General features: G+C 35.1%; 3 protein-coding genes and 1 long non-coding RNA gene across 6 annotated transcripts; 2 read left to right on the top strand and 2 right to left on the bottom strand.

Annotated features, from left to right (window-relative positions):
- The first annotated feature begins 979 nt into the window (after positions 1 to 979).
- psmd13 (proteasome 26S subunit, non-ATPase 13) lies at positions 980 to 6366 on the top strand. Its single transcript, XM_079860136.1, has 13 exons — positions 980 to 1182; positions 1740 to 1818; positions 1902 to 1936; positions 2082 to 2137; positions 2255 to 2298; positions 2384 to 2470; positions 2861 to 3032; positions 3237 to 3316; positions 4019 to 4144; positions 4303 to 4365; positions 4531 to 4611; positions 5036 to 5152; positions 6147 to 6366. The coding sequence occupies exons 1-13, from the start codon at positions 1082 to 1084 to the stop codon at positions 6240 to 6242; spliced, it is 1137 nt and encodes a 378-aa protein (XP_079716262.1). The 5' UTR covers positions 980 to 1081; the 3' UTR covers positions 6243 to 6366.
- Positions 6367 to 7310: 944 nt separating this feature from the next.
- cox8b (cytochrome c oxidase subunit 8B) lies at positions 7311 to 8620 on the bottom strand. Its single transcript, XM_079860137.1, has 2 exons — positions 8378 to 8620; positions 7311 to 7546 (listed from the first exon to the last, which is right to left on the bottom strand). Exons 1-2 carry the CDS (start codon positions 8492 to 8494, stop codon positions 7436 to 7438), a joined length of 228 nt encoding a protein of 75 aa, XP_079716263.1. The 5' UTR covers positions 8495 to 8620; the 3' UTR covers positions 7311 to 7435.
- Positions 8621 to 8707: 87 nt separating this feature from the next.
- On the top strand, positions 8708 to 17246 carry LOC307151892. Its single transcript, XR_013819942.1, has 3 exons — positions 8708 to 8855; positions 11617 to 11750; positions 16132 to 17246. It is a non-coding gene; the product is annotated as an uncharacterized lncRNA (long non-coding RNA).
- tesmin (testis expressed metallothionein like protein) lies at positions 12651 to 19126 on the bottom strand. Of its 3 annotated transcripts, none has more exons than XM_079860133.1 (12): positions 18993 to 19126; positions 18071 to 18466; positions 17827 to 17925; positions 17662 to 17736; positions 16768 to 16960; positions 16185 to 16294; positions 15329 to 15399; positions 15158 to 15217; positions 14885 to 14987; positions 14640 to 14777; positions 14430 to 14548; positions 12651 to 12994 (listed from the first exon to the last, which is right to left on the bottom strand). In XM_079860133.1, exons 2-12 carry the CDS (start codon positions 18431 to 18433, stop codon positions 12799 to 12801), a joined length of 1527 nt encoding a protein of 508 aa, XP_079716259.1. In that variant the 5' UTR covers positions 18434 to 18466; positions 18993 to 19126; the 3' UTR covers positions 12651 to 12798. The 3 variants fall into 3 exon arrangements, with proteins under 3 accessions (XP_079716259.1, XP_079716260.1, XP_079716261.1); XM_079860134.1 differs by having other exon boundaries at positions 16768 to 16945; XM_079860135.1 differs by having other exon boundaries at positions 16768 to 16936.
- Between the last annotated feature and the right edge of the window lie 97 nt (positions 19127 to 19223).

Genomic DNA, 19223 nt, shown 5'->3' with positions numbered 1-19223 from the left:
GTTGTTGCTATTTATATGATTTATATATATATATAATCTTAATACACAATAAATATAATAATATTATACGTAAAGGTAATATATATAAATATATATATATGATTTGTATACATTTTTATTATATATATATATATATATATTCATTTCCTAAAGCAAACACACACCTTTATGAGATGCAAGTTAAAGAGAACTTGGTAAAGACAGAGTATGTTAAAACCCACACTAAGTGCACATACCCTACATTTTAGTCCAGATCAGTAAGATATTTTAAGAATAAATGTATATTAACATATACATTAGATAATTAGATCATCTCATTTATAAGAAACCACTCAAAACAGAATCTACATTCAAACCATATATGGGAAAATAAAAGGGTTTTATCATGTACGACGTCTGAAGTTCAACTCTTTACTTAGAGATAGAGATTTACATACATATATACATATATGCCTATTATAAATGTGTCTTTTGTGTGTTCACACAAAAACAAGTTCACTATTTCCAATATCTACTGTAATGTTGCCCCAGAAACCATGTGGAGTATGTTTTAATGCAAGGAGTAAACAGGGTCTTACCAGAAGAGGCCATGTCACGCAAGCTAAAGACAGGCAACAAAAGAAAATTAATTTTGAAAGTGAGTAGAGAAGACTAGGGGCAGCTACAGTAGACAGAACATCAACCTGACTGTCTCTCGAAATAAATTATAGACCCATCCATTGATATATAGAAATGAATTGATATCTACCTACCCTAGCTCTGTCTAGCTCGTTTATAAATAATAAATGTTGCCTCATTGCTAAACAACAATAACTTTAGCAGATTATTTAACATACCTCAATTCGTGTCGCTGCACAGCCTCCCCCTACTGGACGCATAAGGAACAACAGGGGCGTAAAACTGCCCTACCGGCTCCAGGTCAGGGACTGTGTTTGCGCTTGTGTGTATCCTCCGCTGCTCTAGGTGGCGGTAGCGCTCTGTTCACCTCAGCGTCCATTTATTTTAGTAGTGCAGATTTATTCGTGACTGCAGCGAGAGCTTCAATTTTTCTCACTCAAACAGTCAAAGATCTACGTTCAAGATGAAAGATGTCATCGGATACCTCAAACAACAGCAGAGCAAGAGCCCGACGGCCGAGATGGCCGCGGAGTGGCACTCACTGGAGGATTTTTACAACAGAAAGTAAGAATGAAGTCTGTTCAGTGTCTGAATCTTAGCTAGCTGAGTCATTTAGCATGCTAAGCTAAAGGCAACTTATATTACTTGCACAGTGGATAATAATAATCTACTTTGTCCACTTTGAATTGTGCTTTAAAGACCGTGTTGGCCGTTTATTTGCGTTATGGTTTTATATTATTGATGTAGTTAATTATTGTAAAATGAGTTCTAGTGGCTAGCAAGTCATTCCTGAAGGGAGATATTTGTTATATGCCACTTTTGTTGTTTTTTAAGTGTTTCAAATGAGATAAGGTTTATTGAGGGTTTACAAAATTATAAAGTAGACCGTTTCCTAATGTAATACACTGCTAAAACCATGCTTTATTCATTGAAAGGATGCAAATCATGGGTATCAAATCAGTGACTTGCTTGAGTGTCTGAACATATCAGCCTTTCAGTTGATAGATAGATAATTAGACATGGATAGATAGATAGATAGATAGATAGATAGATTAAATCCACATGTTGAGAGTAATTTGAATATCAGATCAACTTCCCTTTGTTTTCTGCCTCTTTGACAGATTGTGGCATCAGTTGACTCTGAAGCTGACAGACTTTGTGCAGGACCCCTATTTCGCCAAAGGGGACGGACTCATTCAGGTATCAGATCAGAATCCACCTGCATTTGCACACTTCAGAAATGTGAGGTGAAACCTTTCATATGTCTCATTTGCTTCCCACAGCTCTATGAAAACTTCCTCAGTGATTTTGAACACAGGTAAGAAGCATTTCTGATGAGATTTCCCCATGCACGTGAAAACCGAATTTTCCTGTTGGTAATAATAAAGCAGTAGATCATTTTGGAACCTCGGCTTATTGCAATTTAATTAAAAATAAATGAATCTTTTTTTTTTCCTTGACAGAATCAACCCATTGTCCTTAGTAGAAATCATCCTTCATGTTGCAAAACACATGACAGGTACATCATTATTTTCCAATAGTGTTGTTTGCTGACTTCCATCGCAAAGCCTATAGAGAGTGACCAAAAATGCTACTTTGTTGTAATATTAATAACATATGTCTTGTTTTTAAACAGATCCAAACACAGCCATCACCTTTCTAGAGAAAACAAAGGAGAAGGTAGCGAGTTGTTCTGTGTTTCAGCTCTGAGTGAGTTTACAACGTGATTGGCAACATATTGAAGTCATTGTCATTTTACTCTCAGGTCAAATCCAGCGATGAGGCCGTCATCCTCTGCAAAACCTCAGTTGGAAGCCTCAAGCTCGACATCAGCGACCTCCCAGCGACAAAGGTCATTCATAATAATATAATATATTTATTTTCTTAAGGTGCAGCCACATTTGCAGTTGCTCTTTTCACGTGCGAAATCAAGCCATTTCAATAGAAATCTGTATGACCACAACGGGTTCAAGTTGGTCACGCAGATTCTACTAATATTATTATTATTAACAGGCTAGTATTATTATCAAATTAATATTAGGGCCTGCAATTCATTTGCCTTCCCTAAATTCATAACACTTACTTAGACATTGAGGACTCCTTATTGAAAATGTTTATTTACTAAACTACATCCCACTTCAAAATTGAATTGGAAGGTGATCTATTCACAAGTTGGCAAGAGTGGCAATTGTATTTGAGACTGTTATTCATATAATCCTACTTATGAATAATAATTTTGCAGAAATTAATAGAGGAAGTGGAAGAGATGCTGAACAATCTCCCGGGTGTGACATCAGTGCATGGGCGGTTTTACGATCTGTCGAGCAAATATTACCGCATCATTGGGAACCACGCTTTGTACTACAAGGATGCCCTGCGGTATTTGGGATGTGTGGAAGCTAAAGACTTGCCTGGTAAGGATTCTGACTTCTGCATGATGTTTACATTTGACGAGATGCTTAAAGCAGCGCCCTCTAGTGTTGGTTCAGCACATCTACAGTAATCATTGGAAAGTAGGATTGGATCTGCATGATTTCAGGTGAAAATATGAGAAGATGCTAATGCGGTTGGGATTGTGGTTTAATGCTCACACCAGCTTTGTGCTTTTCTCACCACAGAAGCAGAGCAACAAGAAAGAGCTTTCACATTAGGTCTGGCCGGCCTGCTCGGAGAGGGGGTGTACAACTTTGGAGAACTGGTTAGTGCCTGTCATTGTACCAGTGATATTTTAGTGTTATTGTGTCAGTATTTATATACTATTGTAGTATTTATTCATTTTAATTTAATTTTAAGTTTTAGCAATTTTGTTATGCTCTTTTTATTCTATTTAGCTTTATTTTTATTATAGTTTTATTCATATTTTGAATGAGATTTTATTTGTTTGTTTTTTTTTTGTCAAATTTTTAGTAATTTAGTCATTTCGTGATGTGCTTTTGTCATTTTATTATTATAATTTTTTATAATTACTATATTTTTTTGTAAAGGCAAATATTTGCTATTTAGGTTTAATTTATTTTTATTTCAGTTTTAGTTTGTTTTAGTGTTTATTGATTTCCAGTTAATCATTTTAATTGCCAAGTTTTTATTTTTGGTTTTATTTTATTTATTTTGGTTTTATATATAATTTTTTTTTTTTTTTTTTTAGCCAATGATAATAACTCTGCTTTAACATACACATTTTATATCAGTTAGTTGTAAAAGCAACATTTTTAATATATGCAAAATTAATATTTTGTTTTATTTCAGCTTTTTCAATTAATGCAATTTTTTTTAATAGTTTAGTTTTAATTTTAATTAAAAAAAAAACCCTGCATTTTGTACTGTTATATGTCTCCTTCATTGGCAGCTGCTTGTCTTGATGGATTTGTTTGCTCTAACAACATGAGTTTGATATTTAAAGCTGATGCACCCTGTCCTGGAGTCACTGAGGAACACAGATAAACAGTGGCTGATAGACACGCTCTACGCATTTAATGCAGGCAACGTGGAGAAATTCCAATCCCTGAAGACCGCATGGGGACAACAGGTGAGCAGTTGACTTATTAAATGCAAGTGAAAAGCTGTCAAGTTTTGTTTTGTTTTTTTCTTCACTAAAAATATGTTGAAGAGGATTTAGAGGATTAGAAATTCATATATATTGTTAGTAAGTGAACCTGTATGAATTTTTCTTTCCCTCCTCCAAAGCCTGATCTCGCAGCTCATGAGGGCAAACTCATGAAGAAGATCCAATTACTCTGTGTCATGGAGGTATAAATACTATTTATTACAAATGTGATGAGCTGGTAAATTATTCTAAGGCCTTATAGTATCAAGCAGTACATCATTATTTGCTCATTAATTAAGTGGCACAAGAAGAGTTATTAGTGTGAGTAAAACCATGCTAACACAGTTAATGATTGATTGTCTTCATAGATGACTTTCACACGGCCAGCCAATCACAGGCAGCTGACGTTCCAGGAAATTGCACAGAGTGCCAAAATACCAGTGAACGAGGTTTGTCTTTTCTTTTTGAGTGTGTGTGTATATATATATATATATATATTTATTATTATTATTATTATTATTATTATTTTTGCATAGTACCATAGTACTTGATATGTATATAGTGCTTATTTTATATTACTATATATAATATTTTATACTAATAATATGTGTGTGTGTGTATATATATATATATATATATATATATATATATATATATATATATATATATATATATATATATATATATATATATATTTATATATTTATATATTTATATATATAATGACACTGCATTAAATAGTTAACATATATATAACATTTACAGCTAGTGTTAATGAAGTGTTTTCTGTGGCCAGTCACCATGAAGTGTATTTAATCCAGGACTAGAGTTAATCTGTGTCTGGGTTAATCTTATCATTATCCTTCCCCTCAGGTGGAGCTGTTGGTGATGAAGGCTCTGTCTGTCGGACTGATCAAGGGAAGCATTGATGAGGTGGAAAAGAAAGTTCACATGACCTGGGTTCAGCCCAGAGTGCTGGACTTGCAGCAGGTATGTCCACCTCAACCAAAGACTCCAAAATGTCTATATATATATATATATATGTAACACTAGCCAAAGGATGCAAAGACAAAAAAAGAATAATAATATATATATATATATATATATATATATATATATATATATATATATATATATATATATATATATATATATATATATATATATATATATATTATTTTTCTTTTTTTTTTTCTTTTTTTTGTCTTTGCATCCTTTGGCTAATGTTACAGTATATGATCACTCTCTTGTTCATTCAAGTGCTTTTAAACCATTCAAGTGCAATAAGATGCGTATGTACTGGAGTGCTGTCTGGGAAGCGTCTCTCTGTGAACACACACTCGACACACAAGTGGCCGTGCGCACTGAAAGCCACTTCTCAGACAGGTCTCCAGTACCACGTTGAGGTGCTTTTTTTTTTTTTTTTGCTGCAAGTTTTTGGCGAGTATCCTTGTAAGCACAGTCTTAAATGAGTTGAAAAGTTTTACAGGGATAGTTCACCCAAAAATGAAAATTCTGAAATGAATTGCTCACCCTCATGTCGTTCCAAACCCGCAAGACCTCAAATGAAGGTCTTTGGAAACACAAATGAAGAAAAAGAGAAAATCGCTCACTGCACTTGACTGAATAACGGTTGTAGCTTTAAAATGATTCATCTATTTTCAATTTATAGTTTATGCATATACAATTTATAATTTGTGGGGGAAAAAAATAAGTTCACTAAAATTAAGAATTGTTATATATTTTTAAAGTTTAAAATTTGAGGTTTCAGTTATACTGTAATGTTGAATGGCTAAAAATTAATTCGGTAGAGACATCAGTTGCATTATTGGTATCGGGCTAGCTTTTATTCATAGTACTTAAGTAGAAAGATGCCATTAAACATTTAAAATATAGCATTTTATGTTGTTTCTACATTGTTATTTGTATGTCTTTGTTGTTTTCCTATGCTCAACACAAAGGATTTTTTCCCCCATCTCCACAGATTAAGGGCATGAAGGATCGTCTGGACCTCTGGTGTGGGGATGTTAAGAACATGGCCATGTTGGTGGAACACCAGGCTCAGGACATCCTGACTTAGAAGTGTTCTTCACCATGTCTGGCCCATCCGAACGTTCCCTTACATTGCATTCTCCTCAAGCCTCAGTTCTTTGTTTGATGCGTGTCAGTATCTTCATTGTCATTAAAGTAACTTGTTTTCACAATCATTGTTTTGGGGGTTTTGTATCAAATTTAAAGGGATAGTTCACCCAAAAATGAAAATTCTAATCTATTTTCAAAATATCATCTTTTATGTTCTTCAGGAAAAAAGTCACAAGTTTAGAATGATATTAGGATGAGTAAATGATAACAGAATATTCATTTTTGCACAAACTATCACTGAGGCTGATTTTTAAAAGGTTTTTTATTTTCTACTCATCTGAACCACAATCACAATTATCAATACATACATTTTTATCAATATAATTATTAATAAGGCATCTGTATTGCCCATTAAGAATAGCATTGTCAAAGTGAAGCCCTGAATTGCTTAAGAGCTTTTGGAAATGTGACCTTGCAACAACAAAATCGAATTTGAAATGCAGTTACTCCCACATCCTGCTCTGAAACAATGGACGTGCTCTAAAAAAAGCAGCCCAAAACCACCCTACACCACTGAGAATAGATGACGAGATGTTTTCCCTGCACATTTTATTTCATTTTGTATCCTAGCAACACACTTCTGCTGTGTCATATGCAAGGTACATTTCTATGCATCTGTTACAAATATCGAATCGGTATCTTCATCTGCACTCTACAATAACTTTAAGGTAGTTTATGGGGTTTTTTTATATAATTGGAGGATTCTTCCCCAGATTTGTTTATCAGGTAGTTACATGCAGACTTTACATGATTAATCTCAGTATGGAAAATACATAATTTTAGATAACTTGTGCATGCAATTAGTGTCCTTATTGCAATAGTTTTGTACTTGCAACAAACACATTTAAAATGTCTGCTTTACTTTGAATTGTTCATTTATGATATAATTGTATTGCAATTTTTTTTTACCTTCTTCCATTATCTTAGTTTTCAGAATTGATTGTCCTTTTGCTAGTTGATTTGTGATCATCTAACAGCAAACAAACATTAAAGCAACATAGCCATGTACATTTTAATAGATTTTAATCGATGCAGACCAGGTGCCACCAGTTGAGGCGTTCAAGTACAATCATTTATTAAAACATTCAAAGGTTAAATAGGCTTCGTAAGGAGGAATGCTCAAAGACAGATTTATTCTTGGGCTGCACCAGGACGGTTCTTGTAGCTCTCCAAATGTGACAGGATCCATCCAGAGGGGCCCAGGATGGTCACGAAAAAGGTCCCCATTGCAATCAGTTGCTCCTGCATTGAGAACACAGTGACAGTTCGAGAATCAGAACTATATTAGTCTATAATGGTTTTATTTTTTAGGTGGGGTGGGGTGGGGTGGGGTGTATTCAGTAATAGACTAACCACACTTTTTTTCCCATGCATTAAACTCATGCATGTTGTATTTTTGGTGCCTTTTTCCTTAGAGACTACAGTTTCATGTGATTTTTATTTGGGCAAAACTATCCCAGATGGGAAAAGAATCTGAGGTATTTGTGTTTTGGGACATAGTAGCTATTATAGTTGGTCTAAAATGTTTTTTAGCTGGTCCATGCTAGAATACCAGCAATAAACCGGTCTAGTTGGCTGACTAGCAAATGACCTGCTAAGAAACAGCAGCTCCAAACCACCATCCTAACCTGGATTTCCAAACAGGGGTGAACTTTATTTGTCCGACAGGGACGTAAAATTGGCTGCTTTCCAGAAACGTATAAGGGCACGAAACTATTTAAACACATTAATTACATTACAGACTCTAATATTAATTTCTTCATTTTATGACTGAAAATGTCGACATGACAGAAAGCTGACCCCGAGCGCCATTTCCACACTGTACGTGAGCGCGCAAAAAGGATCAATGGCGTTATCGGCATTAGTCCCGTCTGACTTTTAATTACACTGACTAAGATATTATTCACAGGTTTTCATAACAGAATTAAACATTTTTACCACTTCGCCTATTCATGTATTTAGCTAGTTTCTCGAGAGTATCCATAACTTAACGTATTTCACAGGCCGTCACACTCCCGCGCGTGCAGTCAGTCTGGTGGGTAAAGTGCGCAGTTAAAGTCAACCCATACTCACCCCAGTGGACAGCACATGTTTGGCTGGTTTGGCTGAAATGTTGGCTTTAGGGATGATTTGATGTCTCATCGTAGCCCTCAGCAGGTTGAAAGAGCAATTAAAGGCTGACATTGTCATGTTGTTGGATATATCCAAACGCTAAAATGTATGCGCCACTTGCGCGCGCCTCAGTGATAATGCGCCCTACAGGGAAAGCGAGACGAGTTGCAATTTCTTGTCTACCTGCCAACTCCTATTTAAGGTCAGGGCGAGGAAAAAAGAAAAAGAAATGTGTGTGTTTGCCAATCCGCTGCGAGTGTGATAAGCTCGGTCTATTTAATTGGCTGTCCCGCTGCAGTCAAGATGGAGAGTGTTTTCGTGCCTGCAGTCAGATGGATGAAACCTGCAGGACGTCTTAAAATGTAAGGTCTTCTCTGCGGTGCTCTAAAACGGAAGAACTGAACCACAGAAGTTAGAAGGCAAAAATGCAGTCTATTTCGTACGTATTTTTCTGCTTTTTTGCATGCTTCTTTGTTATCTATAAATAACAAGATTTACAATAATGTTATCTTTTGATTTCCACTTTTATCCCAATTTTTACTTTGTTTACTTGCATTTCAGTGTTATATTGTATTTATGTAGGCTTTTGTATTCCAACAAAAATAACTAGCCTACTAAGATACTGATAGTAGGCTATAATAATCCATGTCCTTGCTCTTAGTAAATGGATCCATTTCAAACCTGCATTTCAAAATGTAGGCTATACGCAACTCATAAAACACTTAAGTACTGTTGAAAAGCATGTTCAGAACTATTTACATTGGTTATAACCACTCATTCTGCCTCGCCAATAATGTACCAGAAGATGGAGCTATATGATTTTTATTCAGCAAGGATTGGCCCATTAAATTGACGCATTATTACAAATAAAAGCTGTTCTTTTTAACGTTCTATTCACCAAAGAATCCAAAAACTACTTTTAATCAGCAATTTTTTTATTATTATTTTTATTTTTATTTTTTTTACATTACGCACGTGTTTCTTGAGCACCAAATCTGCACATATGATATGATTTCTGAAGAATGTTTGTGACAAGATTGAAAATTCAGCTCTGCCCTCACATGAAAGTTACGGTTTAGAATATAGTCCTAATACAGTAAAAAAAAAAAAAAAAAAAACAGTTGTTTGAAATTGTAATAATATTTCACAATATACTGTTTTTAATTATTATTATTTTTTATTATTATTTTTTTGTATTACCGACCCCCAACCTTGGTGCGTTCAAGTCTCCTGGGAAGTTCGTTTTTTTAGTGTGTAAATATTGTGGTATTCCGCCGCGTTTCTCACTGACACGCCCCCAACTCGTAAAGAACGAGTTCGTGGTGGCGTTCATGTGCGTTCAGCTCGTAAATACGATCTTTCAGACATGACTTGAACGCACCACAACTGAGTATGGATAGCATTATATTGGCTAAAATATTACACGCACAATTTTAAAAATGAAAATCATAGTTGATAATGAAAATAAAGTGAATTTTGATTGTCATAGTCTTTTGTAATACCCCTTTAACTGTCAGTTCTTAAATGACATCATCCTTCAGGAAGTGACATTATATTTGGTGGGAAAACAGCACAAACGAGACAAATTCTGATATTTTGATGCATTAGACTGCAACTTTAGCTGTTAATGTGCTTCCTGCAAGTTTAATAATCATGCTGTAATAATGTTAAATTGCCTATGGTTTACCAGACTATATATCTAAAAGTCTATACTTGTTGTGCAAATACTTACTTAAATTACAACACAGGCATATTCAGAATGCTTTAATGCAAAGTTATGTGACCTCGAGAAAGTGAAACTGGCTAAAGACTTGAAAATATCCACTCGTTTGCTTTGCAGTGCTTCAGTTTTTAATTAGATTTATAGGCTAAATTATTCTACTGTTAAACAGAACACATATTGTGAGAGAATAGCTCCCATATAGTTTTCATTGAAGACTGAAGTGCATGCGAGGGCAGTGAAAGAAGCCATTGCTCTCTGAGCAGGCATCACGTCTGGCTCACATGATATGATATATCCTTTGGCAACTGCTGGACTTTGGCTGCGATTCTGAGGTATTCAAGGTCATCTGAAGTACCCCAGCTGCCTTGGATTTATATACATACAATGACTTCTGTTTATCAAGAAAAGTGCAACTAAAAGTGTAAAGAAATTGAAACTGAAGCATAAAATAACCACAACTGGGGATATAATTCAACTTCAGTGTGAATGTTATTTATTTCATTTATAAAACATGATTCTCACCACTGTCAGAACATTAAAAAGTGACTTAAAAAGTGTGAAGTTTGTCAAAACAACACAACTATCTTAAACAGCAGACAAAAAACAATTCTTTCCCCTCACATATTTGACATAAATAGATTTATTTTGAATCTTAAACATTACAAAATATGGCACACTGTACACAAACCCTTCACTCCAACTAATGGATAACAAAGTTCTGTGTTGTGAACAATCCTGATTGTTTCCTTGCATTCAACGACTTCAGTTTCTGAAATCCTTGAAGAAAACACAACAGTCAAGTTAATTGAAAATTAAACAAATCAAGAGCTGTATATCTGCAACAATCAGGAGTTATTGATTCACACCTTTGAGAATTGCGTACCAGCTTTTCAACCCTGAATTTGAAATAATGTCATCAATGTCAGGGACAAACCGTCTTCCATCTGAAAAAAAAAAAAAAGAAAATTCAATACAGCAAGAAATCAAAATCTGGCCACATATATATTCATACTTAATTTCAAACAGAAGATCATCAGCTGGCAATCAATTTGATAACTCAAAGTGAATTAAAGAGGTCAGACAACACTCACGTTTTCCCTTTAGATACAGCATTGACTGTGGTCCCCAGTTCTTAGATAACGTGGTCTGTTAAAATACATTTGCAGCAAATAAGTAAAAGAAACAGCATAAATAATTATTATAAAAACTCAAAAAACATACCTTTTTAATGCAATGACACTCTCTCACCAGTAAAAATATCACAACTGTGCATGTCCATAAAATCCACATTCTTGATATCTATAAAGAGAAAACAGATGAAACATTATCTTTTATTCTATGCTAATGTATGCACGTAAAAATACCTATATGCATATTTACCATTTTTGTTGGATCAAGAATTGTTTTTGATGAGAACTAAACAAATCTGAACGGTCCAGTTCCCTACTCCTCTATTTATGTTCTTCTTTAACAACAGGACCCAAGGTTCGATACAACCCCCTGCGAGAGACATCACTCGCTTGCACCTTGTCCTATCATGGGAACGCTTTCTGCATTAACCTGCACAAACGCTTGACGTCAAGAGTGTCTCCTATAATGAAAATCAATACGGTGAGGTTTTCCTTAAAGCTGTGTCTCTAAAATTCTGCACATGAGAAAAACACTCATGTTTTTCTTAAGAGTGTCTCAACCTTGAATCCGAAATGGCTTGAATGGAGTTGCTTGCGTGAAAGGTGACGTAAAATTGACCTTTTTATTCATCAAAGTGAGTATAAGCCTGGCAGATTCGGGTAGGTGTTAAGATTAAAAATGAGAAAATAAGCAAGATTTAAAAAATAAAAAAAAACATAAGGATGTCATCCAATTTAGTCACTGATGCGTAAACAATGTGACAGCTCCAGTACATAAACACAACTGCAAATGACAAAATTAAAATGCCAATTAAATTTTTAATGCACGGAAATGACTGCTCATACAACCTGACAGAAATTCCCTGACATGAGAAACCAGATAAAATTTCAGAACAGCAAAAAAAACATTCCAGAACAAGCAACAAGTAACGTGGAGAAACATGTAAACATTGCTTCTGGTTAAATGGTTTAAAAGCAAGTGTTTTTTTCTTTAGATGATATAAGGTATTCTCAACAAACTAAAAAAAAAAAAAAAAAAAATGGAAATAAATACAAATAATAATTTACATATTTCTTTTTTTTAAATAAAAAATGTAAATCATGCTTAAATAATATAGTGCAATATAAATAAAATGATCAATTAAAATCACAAGAATATGAAGTGGAAATGGATATAAATAAATAAATAAACTGAAACAATAGTAAAAAAAATAATAATTAACATGTAAATTTAAATAAATAAATATAAATAAAATGTTCAATTAAAATCAAGCAGATGTGATATGGTGGGAAATAAATAAATAAATGGAAAAATATATATAAATAATAGTCATTTTTATAATATTTAAATTACGGCATTTGTATTTAAATAAATAAATATAAATAAATAAAATATGCTATTAAAGTCATGAGGATGTGAGTTTTAAAGCATCTCTTAACATTTAAAGGAAACAAAAACAGAAACACTTGTTGGTAACCATTTTAAATCACATCTGGATCGATCGCAACACTGAGCGCTTGTTCCCGAGCTACACATTGAATTGCACGTTGGTGGATTTGAATATCGATCGGACGATCTGCGTCAGGCACTGGCCGAACTCCTCCAAAATCATTCTCTCAGCGTGAGCTGAAGTGTACCCTTCCTTCTCTGCCTCTTCAGCATGGGCGAGGAGACAGCCGCATGTGGCTTCCACTACATCGGGCGTGATGCACGCCAGAGGACACCTATCAACAGAGACACCCTCGGTGACTGAAGGAATAACAAAACCCTACTGCTCTCATTTACTACCTTTTGAAAAACAACCAACAAAAGCACGACTTTAATCTCAATCTCGTTGGACTAGTTTACAGTGATGCCATAAATGTAGATATATATTTATAGGATATATACACAACACTGACCTGCCACTTTCTTAGGTACACCTGTTCAACTGCTTGTTAATGCAAATATCTAATCAGCCAATCACATGGCAGCAACTCAATGCATTTAGGCATGTAGACATGGTCAAGACGATCTGCTGAAGTTTCAACTGAGCATCAGAATGGGGAAGAAAGGTGATTAAAGTGACTTTAAATGTGGCATGGTTGTTGGTACCAGACTGGCAGATCTGAGTATTTCTGAAACTCAGCCATCACTAGGGAGAAATTATCCAGTGAGTGGCAGTTCTGTTTGGCAAAATGCTTTCTTGATGCCAGAGGTCAGAGGAGAATAGCCAGACTGGTTGAAGCTGATTGAAAGGTAACAGTAACTCGAATAAGCACTCGTTACAAACGAGGTCTGCAGAAGAGCATTTCTGAACACACAGCATGTCGAACCATGAAGCAGATGAGCTACACACCGGTGCCTCTCCTGTCAGCTAAGAACAGGAAACTGAGGCTACAATTCACACGGGATCACCAAAATCGGACAATAGAAGATTGGAAAAACATCGCCTGGTCTGATGAGTCTGAGACGGTCAGAATTTGGCGTAAACAGCATGAAAGCATGGATCCATCTGGCCTTGTATCAGTGGTTCAGGCTGTTGGTGGTGTAATGGTGTGGGGGGAATTTTCTTGGCACACTTTGGGTCCCTTAGTACCAATTGAGCATTGTTTAAACATCTGAGTATTGTTGTGGACCATGTCCATCCCTTTATGACCACAGTGCATCATCTTCTGATGGCTACTTCCAGCAGGATAACACACCATGTCACAAAATGTCCAATTATCGCAAGCTGGTTTCTTGAACCTACTAATGAGTTCACTATACTCAAATATCCATAGTCACCAGATCTCAATCCAATAGAGCAGCTTTGGGATGTGGTGAAACGGAGGATTCGCATCATGGATGTGCAGCCGACAAACCTGCAGCAACTATGTGATACTATCATGTCAATATGGACCAAAATCTCTGAGGAATCTTTCCAGCACTTTGTGGAATCTATGCCATTACGAATTAAGGCAGTTCTGAAGGCAAAAGGGGTCAAACATGGAACAAGCAAGGTGTACCTATTACAGCAGCCAGTGTGTGTGTGTGTGTGTACACATCTAGTCTGCTCATTTTTGAAAATACAAGGCTACAATTCCTTTAGAAAAGATATTTAAAAAAAACACTGAATAGAAAAATGAGTTATTATTGTACTGTTTTTATGGTTCAGTATTATAATGAACTCATATGTACCTGGTCGGGTTGTAGATCCTGGAGTCAGGCCTGTCCCGGTCTGATCTCTTCTTCGAAGGGCTTTCCTCATAGTTTCGGCAGCCCACACACTTACAGGTGGATGTGCACATGATTTTGGCCTGTGTGGAATTGCAGTGTAGAGTGTCTCCAAAACAATCACACTACTGAATATATACTAATTATAAGATCAGCCAAAACATCCCAGCTTACCTCATAACACTCACAGTAGTTCTTCAGGCAGCCTGAACGCTTGCAGTTGCAGCCTTTTGTGTGACGTCCCTTTACATTCCCCTGCTTCTTACTGCCAATCTTAGGCCGGAAAGCCCCTGGATTCCTCTCCAGACAGGTCTTAGGAGCAATAAAAATGAAAAATATAATGAGGTTATCAGTGGCATCTAATCAAAGAAACACATTAGAGTTGGTATGTTTTAAGAGGTTATTGCTATGTGGTTCACCTTTATAGCCTGGGATCTCTCTACATCATGCTCAGTATTATTGAAGCAGTTTATGCATTTGCAGTTGTTACAGACCTCTCCGTTCGCAAAACATTCACAATAACTGTCAGAGAAATTATTTGGTCATTTGGAGCTGATTTTACATAGTATTTTACATAGTCATCATGACCAAAGCAAGTATAAAACAGATCATTGTGTTAAATAAAGACACTGTTGGGTAATAAAACTAAGAATCAGTTGAGGTCACATTTGACCAAACAAGAAGATACTTACAGTTTCAGACACTGAGATTTTGTACAGTTGCAGGGCCTCTTTGATTTTTCCCACTTCACACTAATAAACAAAGAACAGTTATGCCATAGTTTAGAGTGTTTTATAAAAGTGATAGATCAGTGTTCAGGAATAAACACGAGATGTGAGGTTTTACAGTAATAACACATGTACCGTCCACGTCCTTTAGTGTGACCCTCCTCTTCCTGTTCTACAGTCGCAGAAGGGCAAAGCGTCTGATGCAGCTAAAAAAAAAAGTAAAAATATATATTTTTAAATGTAATACCTTTTAAATTTATATATATATATATATATATTTGCACTTTTATTTATTTATTTTGTATTTAGATAAATACAACCATACAATACGCACATACCATACTTAGGAAACCTAAGAAGAAACGTACTGGTCATATTTTACCCCAAAATCAAAATAATTTTTTTATAATTAAAATGATGTAAATTTAGGACCATTAAGATTAGAGGCATTATTTTCATGAAAATTCTGCAAGTTCCCATTTCTAAAATAACAAAAAATTACTTTCTCGTTAATTTAATGAGAAACACTAATAATTAATTAAATTGTAAAGTACAGTGGATGTATACATCATAGAAGCATGATAGAAATTTTCATTTAAGCAAGTTTATTTTCATTACTGTATTAATAATGTCACAATGAGAAAATATATTAATAGTGTTAAAAGTTGTTTTAATTTTAAGCATTTAATTTTTAGGTAAAGTGTGACAAACAATTACTTATTATGTACGTAGAGGCCTTTAACTTTAACTTAAATGCATTTGGCAGACGCTTTTATCCAAAGCGACTTACATTGCATTTCAAGGTACACATTTTACATTCTTATCAGTTCTTGCTTTCCCAGGGAATCGAACCCATGACCTTGGCGTTGCAGGCTCCAATGCTCTACTGTTTGAGCTACAGGAAACCTTTACATAATTATGTGTTATATTTATTCCAGGTTTCAAATGAGACTGGCTGAAAAGTGAAAATGATGTTTGCCTTCAACGCTACCTGTGAAGCATAAGGTCCTGGCGTGAGGTTGAACGTCACTCCTGCAGATGTCGTGTGGGTCTGAGGCAGCCCAGTGAACACAGTCTTCTCTGAATGTCTGGCATCTGACGCTGGACAGGACATTCAAATACTTCAACAATACATTCAACTACTAAACTTGTAGTCCGTTTTAAAATAAAAATTCCAAGCAATCTGAAAGGGGTCAGATCATAAGAAATAAAATTTCCTTTAGCTTTAAAAATGCTTGAAGTCAGAAGTATGTCAGCATTAGAAAGGAACGACGTTTATTTTTAACAACAGTAAATGCTGTTATTCAATTTACATGCGAAGGGATTATTTAAATAGAAGACTGAAAGGCAAAGCAACAAAACAAGCCTGTTCGACTCCAAAGAGCTTGAAGAGTGTGGAAAATGGGCATGAAACTAAATTATGGCTTAATAGTTTTGGCACCAAAAAAAAACTTGAATGAGCATTATACATGGACCTCAAAGGGAAACATAAATGATAAAAAATGCATGATATGACCCCTTTAAATCAATTAAAATATCTCCATGTGTTATAATCATTGAGGTTTGAAGTTCACCTTTTCCATGAGGTAACTGGTCCTCAGTAGAGCAGCTCTGGACTGACAGCTTAGACAGAGACTCTGTGTTGAGATCCGTCATCATAGAGTGAGGAATCTGATCAGGACTGCAATGGTTCAACATGACGACCTGCCCTCCACCGTTCACATCACACACAAACTGCACGGGCTGTAACATCTCAGAGAAGATGGCCTGTTTCAAGACTTTTCAAACGGCTTCATTTTCATTTATCAGTTTATTGGCATAATCTGTCCTTGACACTCAAAAGAACATGCATTTAACATGAATCTAAATGCAGATATGTATTAAAAACACTTATAAATGGCAAATATTTTATTATTGTACATTATTCTTTCTTTTTTTTGTGTGTAATTTGTAAAATCTACTTTAGAGAATAACAATATTTTTCATTACACATTATTATTATAATGTTTGTAACAAGAGTAATAAATAATTTGGGCTTCCCTGCATTAGAATTAAAGTTTGGGGTCAGTCTTTTAATTTTTCAGTGTTTTTTTAAAAGTCTCTTATGCTCACCAAGGCTGCATTTATTTGATACAATATAAACCCTAATATTTTCTTTTTTAATATATTTTAAAATGTCATTTATTCCTGTGATGCAAAACTGAATTTTCAGCATCATTACTCACATAATCACATGATTCAGAAATCATTGTAATATGCTGATTTGGTGCTCAAGAAACATTGAGGTTGAGAACCTTTCTCTTCAGAAAGTCGACTTATAAATGGCTAACTGGGATTTGGAAAATTATTTGATTTTTTTTTTTTTTTTTTTTTTTTTAAATGCACACTTCATGTTCATAAGCCCCATAAAACCTGCCAATTACAGCAATTACAAATATTTGTAAGAGAGCATTTGAGAGAGCTAATACCTGACAAATATTGGACGTCTGAACTGGAAGCTTCTCCCCCATCTCGTGCTGGTCATGAGCATGTGGCTGATTTCTCTGAAAAAGTATAAATGAACTATCCATTAACTCCCTTTGAACCGAGCGTATGCTTCACATACACACAAACATCTTCAGCCGGCACATTACATTAACATGTCTGAATCCTTGGTGTGTAGAATAACCCTCCATACTGTAATCATCCACACTTTCAGAGCTGATAGTATTGACAGATCGAAGGTTCTCTGCCTGTGAGATAAACAAACAAATAAGACAAGTTTTGCTTATTTAATGAGTTAGAGACATAACCTACTTACTGGAAATGCTTAAGGCATTCAGTTCAAATGAGATTTAAGATTTCACATAATAAATACTTCAATTTGTGCACACTCACTGATGGCATGCCATAGTGAAAAGCCTCCTGGGATGGCCATGGGCTTCTAATGGAGCTGTATGGTTGGCCTAGTGCATGCTGATAATGGCTTGACGGAGCCAGTAAGTATTCAGAATAGGACGCAGAGCCAAAGTGGGCTACTGGAGGCAAAGGATCATATGTTAGTGGATGAAGAATCCTGTAGGTGGTGTAGTCGTCCTCCCGCAGGGATTCTTCCATCCTGGCGTATCCCGGTCCTGAATGCATCCCATGACTGAAGAGATTTGCCATTCTAGGACTTTCATGGGTGTGGTGTAAGGGGACCAGAGACCCGTCGGTTAAGTCTCTTCTGTAGCTGTACTCCTGCCCATCCAACTCATTCATTCTCCTGATATTATAGTGCTAATGTAGATGGCACTGGAGTCACACAGACATGAAAGAGAGAAGCATATTTATCTACAATTTTATACAATTTTAGTAAATATGTTATGTGCATTTGTCATTTTATTATTTTTTTATATTTTAAACATTTCCTTTTCATTTTTTAAATGTATTCCTTCAACTTTTCTTTTTTTATTAATTTTTAATAGTTTCATCTAAGATTTTTTTATTTAAATTATACTGATAACAATTTAGTTTTAGTTAACAATAGTAACACTGGTCCTGAATATGTAACGCAAATGGAAAGTAAATATATTTGTTTCTAGTTATAATACTCTTCTGTAAACTATTTCATTGGCAACATATTTCATAGACATACAACTGTTCGGCTCTAGTATAAAATATACACAGATAACCAAGTATTGTTAATTAGATGTTTGTTAAATTAGTTTATTTACTTTGAAGTAAACTTCTTAAGCTAGCGATTTAGCAAATCACTTCATCGGCGTTACCTCAAGATATTGATCAATTCTAAAATTTACAACCATTTCGAGACACTTACCAGATAAATAAGTACGAATGGATTATTGACCGTTTAAAAGAACAAAACTGACTTATATAAGACTAAATAAGAGTTTTTTATATGTTTTCGACGTTACAGATACTGTAAAATAGCTCGAAGGTGATACGCTCGCATTTGAGCTCACGCGCATTAACAGTAAAAAACCGCGAGAGGTCGCGCGCGTCTGTTTTTCACATAATTATATATTTATTTATTTTTTGTAATCGGCTA

Source organism: Squalius cephalus (assembly GCF_949319135.1).
Source record: "Squalius cephalus genome assembly, chromosome: 23".
Taxonomy (NCBI): Eukaryota; Metazoa; Chordata; class Actinopteri; order Cypriniformes; family Leuciscidae; genus Squalius; species Squalius cephalus.
This window is presented reverse-complemented; position numbering and strand designations above follow the sequence as displayed.